Raw genomic sequence first — 10,744 nt, 5'->3', positions numbered from 1 at the left:
ACTACTCCACACTATAAGTACATAGTGAAGACCATTAAACTCTGTCCTTGCATGTTCTATGTATCAAACTTCCAAAATGCTTGCAAGGAATTTACACCACCTTTGATTTTAATCAACATATTTGAGTGGTTTTTGCTAACACACTGTTTTCTTTTAATCATGCAAAATTTTCTAAGTTTAAATGCTCAACTTCCAAAAATGTGCAAGTTGCAACATTTCTTTTCAAAAATGAAGAGAGAGAGAGAGAGAGAAAATTTGACTTTAAGAATTATAGCCACAACTGAAGTTTTCAACCTTCCTCTTTATTTCCATAATTTGTACACTAGTTTAAAGGTTAACAAAAGGCTTGGCCCCCAATGCAATGCCCATGGTGATGAGGAACACTAAAGCTATTAATGGCCTCTTAAATACATATATTGATTCAACAAGTCACATGAGACGTGATATTGTGTGTACAAGAGATGCTTGAGAAATGCTCTCTTGTTTTTTTGGCTTGTGACACTCACATAAATAACATACACTCTAGCTACAATGAGGTTTATAAATCAAAAAAGCCACCCCCATGGAACTCAAGGTGAGAGACCAAGGTGGTTGAATAGAGGCAGTAGATTACAATGAAGTTTAGCAGCCAACAGCGATACACTTGGGTGCAGGAAGTACTTACTACAAGACATTTTCAGGGAACACCTTTCTCAGAGACTCTTGAAACCTCTTAGAGTAAAGCTGTGGATCCACAACAGATATTGAGACAGAGTCGAACTTCAGTGCCTTGTAGAAATGCTCTACTTTCTTTACAGTGTTATACTCTTGCAGAATATCAATTATGCCTAAGCATAAAACCACATCATATGTATCACCAACAAATGCATCCTCCAAATTTGCATCTCTATCAGTCACTGGGGACCTTCGATCGGCTCTTGCTGGCATGTTCACTCCTAGTTGAATCCGTAGTCTAAAAACAAACAAGAATTTTAGCCTCTCTAATCAACCCATCAAATCCATAAGAAATGCTAGATACTCTTCATAATCTCAGCCTTTTTCTACTTCAACCCATCAAATCCATAATCAATGCTAGATTAGCTAGCTATCAAAATCACCTTACACTTGCAACAGATGAATGAAACTTGACTGTGCATGGCAATCATACTAAAGGTGCACATATGATAATTAGCACCCATATACAAGTAAGGGTGCACATACAATAATTAGCACCCATAAATTTTGGTGTTCCCTAGAACTCTGTTGACTTCAAAAATTCACCTTGCAGTTCCTGCAAGTAGGTCGACTTGTTCATCCCCTGCCACTGCTGCTCTCAGAGAACTACCTCGAATGTGGGAGCCATGGGCACTGTCATTTGGTTCATGAGCCACCAGCACCAGACCTTCCGGATAAGTCCCTAAAAATAGTTTTGAAGCAAAGGTAATTAGCACAAAGTCCTTGCATTGAACAGGAGAACAAAATGTCAGAAAGTCCAAGTTCATGTGATAGATTTGGAGATAAGGATGATCATAAACAAGCAGATGGTGTTTCTAAGATCCGACCTTAAGCTTGACTTGTTAGAATGTAATATAGCCAACCATCAATGTCATCACACAATACCTTGTATTGTACACATGAAACAGCCAACAAACAATGGAGGACAATGTCTCTCCCAATCAGAGAGCCCCTTGATGAGCTCACCCAAGCGAGCATATAGTTGTGCACGCACGATGGACCCCCGCAAAACAGCAATCCTATGCATCCTATAACCCACAGCCTCCTCGCTGCATGAGGGCCTCAATACTCGACCAGTTAACTCCTGAATCCTCTCTACTTCAAACAATTATGCTCAAGGGTTTCTACTTTAATATAGACCAGGCCTATCCTCTAATTAGCAGGATTTCCCTATAAAAAGCCCACTGTGTATCAAATATGTTAACTCCCTATCCAAGGCCTGAAGGTATTCTTGGATTTGAAGACATTGTATTTTAAGTTGCAGGCAGTAAAGAAAATTTGCAGTGCTTTATGGCTGCAGCAGTAGAAACCTACTGCATGGCCTCCGAAGCCAGGATGTTTTGTGTGGTTTCTAGCTGAGCTTCTCTCCCATCCCAGCTTCAGAGGAGAGACTAATCTTCAGTGGGTTTTAAGAATGATCATAAACAAGCAGCAGTGTAGGTGTAGATGCATTAGCGAAGCAGCAGATAGCCCCTCCTCTTTGCAAAATACTGTTGGTTGGCCATGCTTCATGGTTAACTAGGTTTTCCTTGCCACAATGTGGTGCATGACTTCATGCTCGTCCTTCTCCTTCTCCCACACTACACAAGTACGGGAGCCAATCAGAACCTATTGGTGGTCTGGGGAATATGGTTGCTGAAATAGACAAGCTAAAGTCTCATGGGGACACTCACACAGGCCTGCCCCAGCACCAAGGGGGGCCTAATGTAAGTTTCAGAGCAGAGTGCTCTTATGCAAACTTCTAGTCCGCTATCTTTTGCAAAGAAAGAAGAGCCCTTTAGGGCCTTCCTTGGCACCGGGGTTGCAAATTACATCGTTAAACTTGGCCACAATCGGACTCTGGGTAACAGATGGATCTTCCCCTCCTCTGAGCTCCACCAATGAGAATTTCTCCACTTCCCTGCTCGCACCCAGCCTCCTCCCAGTGTGGACCGAGCTTAGACAAGCCAAGCATCCTTTGTCCAGGGTGGGTTCTAGAACAAAGCTGTAGCAACTGCTGATTTACAGCCTGGTGTGTTTGCCCATTATCCAATGCTATATCTCATGGGAGGCCTTGGGATTCTGGTCCAACGTTGTCTTTTGGCTCCTGACTCATCTTCTCACAACTTACACGAGAGCAGAAGGGGCACTGCATGCAGAGACTGTGCAGTAGTTAGGACCATAATAACCTCACCATGGTATCACCAATTCTTTGAGAGTAAATGGAATGAAAATACTTTCTTAACTCCGCCTTTATGGGTAATGATCTTCTCCCCACACAACCTCCCTTTGTGTGCCATCGGCCTTTGCAATGACCTCCCTTTGTGTGCCATTGGCCTTTGCAATGACCTCCCCAGGGTCCGCATTGACCTTGTTGCTGGGGTGGGAGGGCCATCTGCTTCTCACCAATGATGCAACCAAGGAGGATCTTTGCGCCCCAATCTGGAGAGACGAGGTGATCAGATTTCAGGCTGCAGGCATGTACTTAATATACAGATCCTTCCCCCCTTCTTGTTGCCACAACAAATTTGTCTTGGAGGCTCTGGCTATGGGAGAACAGGTCACTGTCTTGGAGGCTCTGGGTAGATAGACTGCAGTGGAAATCAGAAGAGTGGAGCTAGTGGGATCAAACAGCATGGCCTGTTCACCATGTTTATGCATTTTTCACCTATTCAGCACAACTAGGGTGACATATTCAGACCCACCAGCAGGGTTACATTCCACACAGACAACAGCACTGGATGATGCAAGATATTGCAGGGCATGTCCCTTCCGGTGAGAGCCCTCTTGTGGATCCCCTGGATACGCTCTGCCTCGCTCTGCTGAAATTCCTTACCTCTGGCAGCTTCTCCAAGTATTACGTCCAGGTGAGATCTCTTTTGTTGTTGTTGTCATGGGAATGGCATAAGGTTTTCCGACCTTTGGTGCATGCCAATCCATTTTCTTCTTCCCCTTGTCATATTGGTTAGCATACTGCTTTCCATAGGTTACTTCAGCGATCTCCTCACTATGAACCACCACTTACTCATCTGTGAAAATGCAAAGGCTAATATCATGTTCTTGTGCCTTGTAATTGGGTCATTCACTTGTGTGACATGTAACCTCATGGTGTATCCAATCAGCTTGTCATGTCAAGAAAACCAAACCTCGTGTTCATGTGCCTGGTATTAGCTTAGCTGATCGTGTGCACGCTCACTCCCATGTTCTTCTCATGTATCCTTGTCATGTGAGAGGAAGACAACATCCAAAGTGAGATATCACGGGCATGCATTCTTTGCAAGCCAGCAAGTATAGAAGGCCCTTGAGGGAGAGCAATTCCCTGCATCTAGATGGAGGCGCCCATCGGAGGGTAATATCCCTAACCTAGCCCAAGTTCCAGTCTTTTTTTTTATTTAGGTTGCTATGGCTTTATGCCAAGAGTTTGAGTCGTGTGTCCTACAGTAATTTGTGATTACATAGGGCATTGGGAATAATGCCCAAGTACTCCTCATAATATATGTCATGTCATTGGTTCCATTAATTGTCATATGTATGTAAACAATGATATAAGCATGGTCCGTGTCCATCAATGGTATCAAAGGTTAGATACCTGTGCAATGAGGCAAAAACGGAAAGTTGTCCCTCGGCCACCTTATTTGTCTGAGGTCAAGGTGCAGACCCATACACAAGCATGAACAGAATATAACCCATCGTCGATGCTTACTGTAACCAAGCCTGGGATTTTGGACATTCACTCTCGCTATTAGAGAGATTAAGACACTTAATGCCACAGCCACAATACCAAATCCACAAGCATAATTTGAAAATACAGTGACACCACACTTGGGCTGGAATGGGCTGACCCCCCCAAGGAGTACTTAACATGTACAAGCATATTAGTTATAAGCTTGAATTCATGCGATCCTGCTCGCTGAAGCTCTCGCCCCCCCCCCTCCGCGTCCCACCCTTGCCCGCCCACCCCCCCCCCTTTCGCGCCCGCCCTTGCCCGCCTGCCCCCTCTTCCTTTCGCGCCCTTCTTCTCCCCCCTTTCCCCCCCCCCCCCCCTTCCCCCTTTCGCGCCCTTCCCGCCCCCTATCGCGCCCTTCCCGCTGCCCGCTCCCACCCCGCTCCCCGCTCCCCGCTCCCCCTCGCCTTCCCCCCCCCCCCCCCCCCCCCCCCCCCCCCCTCCTTCTCTCCTCTGTCATCCGCCCCTCCCCCCCTCGCTTTCGGTCTTTCCCTCCCCGCTCCGCGCTTCCCCCCGTTTTCGTGCAGCTTGGTTCTTGCAGGACCCTCCGTCTCCGCTTCACCCTCGACTCAGCTTCAGACTCTGATGGAGGCCCCTCCCGCCTCACCTCAGAGGGACTCTTCCGCAGCCCCCTCGCCCGCCCTGAGGATACGCCCATCAGGCTTTCTCTTTCGCCAGAAGAGGAAGCGAGCCTCACCGCAGAGGTGGAACGCCTCCAGGTAGATTCCACCATCTGCCGTATAGTTGGCACCCGCCCCAGCAGAGGGGAGATCCGGGATCTTCTCCAGGCCCGCCTTCTTGGGTTGCAGATGTGGGCAAGATCCTGGACGTTTAGTTATTGGGCCGCGGACACCAGATTGAGTTCGGGACAGCCCAGAGCGTGGCCCAGGTCCTAGCCATGAGTCCCCTTGACGGCGCTCGGGCCTTCTTCAAACATTGGCAGCATGGTTTCAACCCAGCAACGGCCGAGCAGGGAGAGCGCCTATTCCATGTCACAGTTTGCTTTCCTGGACTTCGCCGCAAGTACCTTCCGCTCCTTTCCAGGATAGGATCATTGGTGGGCTCGATGCTTGAGACTGGCCCCACAGCAGCTTCAGTGGTGGCTAGAGCAGCTGGCCTTCCTTCGGTCAAAGTTTTGGTTCCTGACATCTCCTCCCTTCCGAAGGTCATTCAGTTACCTAGGATAGGGGGGGAATGGATCGTTCAGAGAGTGGAGTTTTCGGGGCTCCCGAACCAGTGTTTTATATGCAGGCAGGTCGGCCACCTGGCCAAGGCCTGCCCTCGCAGGAGACCCCGACCTTCACCGCAGCAGCAGCAGACCTCCGATGGCCTGTCCATAGATGCGGCTCGGCAGGCAGCCTCCGGGACACCGGCTCAGCCCACAGAGACCTCTGATTGGCAGCCTAGACAAGGGCGCCGTAGAGGGAGACAGCCACAGCAGCATGCCCAGAGACCGACGCAGCAGCAGACACAGCCTCAGCATCATTGGGTTCTAGTGTGTGAGGAACAGCTTTGCTCCCCTCGAGGAGGAGACCCCAGCACAGACTGAGAATCAGGAGATGCCAGCGCCCCCCCCCCCCCCCCCCCCCCCCCTTCACCTCCACCTCCACCTCCCCCTCCCGCCTTGCTTCCACCCTCGCCTCCTCCCGTTCTTGCTCCCGCATTTTCAGCGTCTCCTTCCCCACCCCCTTCTCCCCCCCCTCCTCCCCCTCTGCTCGTCTCAGCTCCCCGGGAGGCACTGGCAGTGCCCTGGCACTCACCTGCAATCCGGCGGGCACTAAGCACCGACCTTGCTTGTGTACCGCAGAGGAGACCTACCGTGCCGATTCGTGCTTCACGGATATCCTCTATCCGCAGTCAGCTGAGTAGTCTCGACACTAGACATCGCTCGGAGGCTCTCGACTACTCCTTTACACGCCTATTTGGAGCGGAGGTCCCCCATGAGCCAGCACCTATCAGAGTTCATGTGGTGATACTTCCGGCCCGAGGGGAGGAGGCACTTGATTCAGCGGTGGCCTTCTCCTTCCCTCTTTGCGGCACTCGCAACCGGGAGTGGACTCTAGATCTTGCTCTTAGTATTTTGCAAACACAGGCAGTTGAGTTTTCTCACCATGTGAGCGACTTGGAGATTACAGACATGGTAGGCCGACTCTGGGAGTTGGCACATTTCTTTGACACCAGGAGTGCGGATGCCTCCGGGAATCGACACTTGGTGGTTCGCATAGTGGCAGACCTAGCGCGAGACCCTGGCTATGTATGCATACATGAGGATTCTTTCTCCGAGCGGGAGGCAGTTGCTATGGGACACAGCCACTGGCGCCTGGTCCGAGACTCTTATAGCACACCGGGTGGGCAGATTCGTAGTCGCTCGGATGGGGATTACTCTCCATCCAAGCCGCTTGCGAAGGCCCGCCGTATGGCTGAGACAGCCTCCACCTCAGCAGGTCATCCATGAGGATCATCTCATGGAATGTACAGGGCCTTGGCGGTGCCACTATGTACGTTATCGTGGTTGCTTGAGGCAGGAGCTTCAAAGATGCTTGGTTGGGGGCAGTATTGATATTCTGATGATGCAGGAGCACCATTTGAGTGAGAGCAGGATTCAGAGATATGGTTCGGTGATGCCTAGTAGATGGGACACTTTTTGGTCTGCAGGTTTTGGCCCCTTGGGTGGGCAGGGAGGAGTATGTATGGTCATTGTGGATGCATGGCGGCAGGCCATTGTGGATCGCGGGGTCACTGTGCCTGGTAGAGCGCAGTATGTTATTCTGAGGATGCACGATGAGCACATTGGTGTGCTCAATGTCTATGCGCCCAATCATGCTAGCAGAGTTTTGGACCCTTGTTACAGATGCATTGCCCGAGGCCGCACATTGGTGTGTTGGGGGAGACTTCAACATGCTTGAGGACCCGGCCGATAGGGTGGGAGGCAGTCATGTTACAGTGCACGGCACGGAGCTTGCAGCTTGGGAGCGATTTTGTATGACACTGCGGATCACTGATGCATGGCAACATGAGGCTTTCTCCCGTTCTCAGGACAGTCTTAGTTTTTCTCGGTCGGATCGCCGGCAGGGAGGGACTAATCTATCACGGATTGTGCTTCTATGTGGGCGACAGGTTCAGGGAGCGTGGTGGCTCCGTTGGCATTCTCGCTGGCACCTCTTTCTCAGACCATGCGCCAGTTATTTTGACTCTTGAGGAGAGGACACGGGAGACCAGCTTGCAGTTGAGGATCCCAGAGAGGATACTTACAAACCCCACTCTTTTTGAGGACATTGAGAGGATATGGCAGGATAGCCAGAGCTCTGACCTGGATGCAGCAGGCCAATGTGCCCAGGGGCTCATCGAGCTCAGCTCTTTTTTGCACGCTACAGCCTTGACACGACTGGGAGAGACACGAGAGCGGGAGCGTCGCTTGAGATGCAGCCTTGCTTCACTCCAGCACCTTCAGAAGCAGCAGCCTACATGTGAGTGGGTGGCGTCCTAGCTGAGCCAGGCACGCCAGGAGGTTAGAGAGGCAGAGGAGCAGAGACACTAGTTTTACTATCATCGCCAGGCCTCTCAGTGGACTCAGCTTGGTGATAGAGTGACTGGGGGGTTTTTTGAGATCACCGGACCCCGCCATGCTCGAGCAAGAGTACGCCAGCTCAAGAGGCAGGACGGATCGTTAGCCACTGAGCCCGAGGAGATTAGAGCTATTGCCACTGAGTTCTACAGAGACCTGCTTTCAGCGGAGCCAGCTGGAGGCACGTGATGCTTGCATACAGACTGTGTGGGTCCATGTGCAGAGGAGGGTCACAGATCGTACACGCACAGCTTTGGGTGAGCCCCTTTCAGACGATGAGCTTGGTGAGGCTTTAAGGGCCCTCCCGCGTCATAGTTGCCCTGGGGAGGATGGATTGACGCCTGCCTTTTTTATGCGCTATTGGGACCTTTTGGGGCCAGGCCTCCGCAGGGGTTTTCAGCATGTTTTGGACACTGGGGTGATGCCACAGAGTTTTTCAGAGGGCTTGATCTTTCGTATCCCCAAGGGGGAGGGAGTGTCAGATGATATTCGGCAGTGGAGGCCTATTACGATCCTCAATACTGTCTACAAGGTCCTAGCCAAGGCCTTGAGTTTGAGGATCCAGCCCTTCCTTGGGGATTTGATTCATGCTACCCAGACAGGATTTGTCAAGGAGCGCAGTATCCTTGACAACATTTTCACTTTCTAGGAGGCGACGGCCCGAGCTAGATTTCTCGGCGAGGACTTGGTCGTTATGCTTCTCGATTTTGAGAAGGCATACGATAGAGTCGACTGGGTTTTTCTGGAGGGCACTATGCTTCGCCTAGGTTTTGAGCCAGACTAGATTCGAGGGGTGGCGGCTCTATATTCCAGAGCTCGTAGCTAGGTGTTGATGGCAGGAGGACGGGGGCTGAGTTTTGAGCTGACCAGATCAGTCCGTCAGGGATGCCCTCTCGCTCCGTTCCTTTTTCTTTTCTTTGCAGAGACTATGAGCATGTATCTGACAGCAGAGGAGGTTGGTTTGAGAGGACTCCAGCTTCCAGTCTGGGGTGAGGACTTGCTTGATTCTCAGTTTGCTCATGACACGGGATTGTTTTTGCATGGCCAAGAGGCCAATCTACAGAGGGCAGAGCAATCTCTACAGGTTTTTGGTGTGGCTTCGAGAGCATTGATCAATTGGCGCAAGACAGTGGCTTTTTGGATCAGTAGCGCCCCCGCTCCGGCATGGAGCCCAGACCCGGGTTTTAGATGGATTCCTCCTGGCATAGCAGTGCGGTATCTAGGATGCCAGATTGGACTTGATTTGTCACCTGAGCAGCAGATCGCCCCACTTCTTCTGAGCATTCGGAAGAAGCTTTTATATTGGAGTACAGCTCGGCTTTCCTTGGCTGGGAGGGTGGTGGTGACAAATCAAGTGCTTTTAGCGACAATGTGGTATATCACGTCTTGTTGGATCTTCTCGAGCTCTTGCATCAGCCAGGTACAGAGGCTGATCAGGAACTTTCTTTGGTCTGGGCGGGATGGTCAGCCGGCCCGGGCTAAGGTTGCTTGGGCAGTTATTACTCTTCCGCTGGCCTAGGAGGGCTTGGGCATTATAGAATCAGGGACACAGGAGAGGGATTTACGATGGGAGCTCCTCAGCAGCCTCACCGTATGGTTCACTTGGAGAGCCCGTTGTTTCAGGGCCTTTGAGGGGAGACTAGAGCCACCAGCAAAGACTGTTCGGGCTATCTGGCAGGAGTTGATTCACACCCTGCGAGGCCAGTATGACCACATCCGGGGCGACTCGGATCGAGCGATCTTGCGACGCCGGGCCTTCCACACCACTTGGCGCAGCGGCCCTTTCTATACTCTACACGCGGGTACCCCCCGCTGGCACTACAGGCCACCTGTTTGGATTTTCCCCCCTCCTATTGTATGATATAGCCTCTCAGTTATTTGTATTTGTACTTCTCTACACCTAGGGAGAGTCTCCCTAGCTGCCTTGATTGGATCTCTGCTCTGCCTTCTTATGAGCAGGAGAGGGTTTGTAGCCCATTGGGCTTTTTTTTTTTTATAACTAATGAAAGGATCTTTTCATGGAAAAAAAAAACATGTACAAGCATGAGGGTTTCTCCTTGCAGTCCTTGCAGGAGAGCGTCAGATTATCCAGATAGAGTAATATATTTCATGTACAACGAATTCTTTGTAAAACCATGAATGACGGTGCCCAAAGCTTACTTTCTGTAGGGGGTATTGGTCTTCAACCGGTTCTTCATATAGAAATATAACTAGTTCTCAAAACAAAAATTACCTTTGATATAAAGGGAATTTAATCTCTTGGTCTGATGAAAGACACCCCCTTTTGCTGCGCCTTCTTCCCGCTTCCCTCTTACACCTCTCATCCTCCTGCCCACCTACCTCCTATTGTTGTGCCTCCCTTTTTCCTGCCTGCCTCCCTCTTCCTCGAGCCCACAATCCACATGCGGAAGCATAGACAAAACAAGATAGAGAAGAGAGAGCTTGTGGACAAGATCACCTTTCATAATAGCAAGAAGCTTTACAATGGCAATAGCTAGTAAGAAAGTGTTGAACTTGTGCTTGGGATTGATATACATCAAGTGAATATGTGAGGCCCCTTTTATAGTGAAGGGAGTGAGCTGGCCGATTGGTCATATAACTGGCCGACTTGCTCACGACTTCCTAAAATAGAAGAAATAGCTAAAATACCCAAAAAAATAGGTAAAGCCAATATAACACTGAGATGCACAATTCTAACACCCCCTCTGCATCTCATAGTGTGCAAGAGTCTGAAGAAGATAAGCTGATGAAGAATCAACCAT

The 10,744-nt window shown here is 50.2% G+C and overlaps 1 protein-coding gene across 4 annotated transcripts in view; it reads right to left on the bottom strand.

Moving 5' to 3' along the window:
- Window positions 1-281: 281 nt before the first annotated feature.
- LOC147628954 (phosphatidylinositol 4-phosphate 5-kinase 9-like) overlaps window positions 282-10,744 on the bottom strand; it is a 70,024-nt gene continuing 59,561 nt past the window's right edge. For all 4 annotated transcript variants that reach the window (XM_086812124.1, XM_086812127.1, XM_086812125.1 and 1 more), the window contains 2 exons: window positions 1,261-1,396; window positions 282-952 (listed from right to left, as the gene is read on the bottom strand). In XM_086812124.1, the coding sequence (XP_086668250.1) occupies window positions 664-952; window positions 1,261-1,396 (425 nt within the window). In that variant the 3' untranslated portion in view covers window positions 282-663. The remainder of the gene's footprint in view (window positions 953-1,260; window positions 1,397-10,744) is intronic.

The sequence above is a fragment of the Cibotium barometz genome, chromosome 18 (genome assembly GCF_041138505.1).
Source record: "Cibotium barometz isolate CiBa-2024 chromosome 18, ASM4113850v1, whole genome shotgun sequence".
Lineage (NCBI taxonomy): Eukaryota > Viridiplantae > Streptophyta > Polypodiopsida > Cyatheales > Cibotiaceae > Cibotium > Cibotium barometz.
The sequence above is the reverse complement of the archived record's forward strand: the minus strand, read 5'-3'. Positions and strand labels throughout refer to the sequence as shown.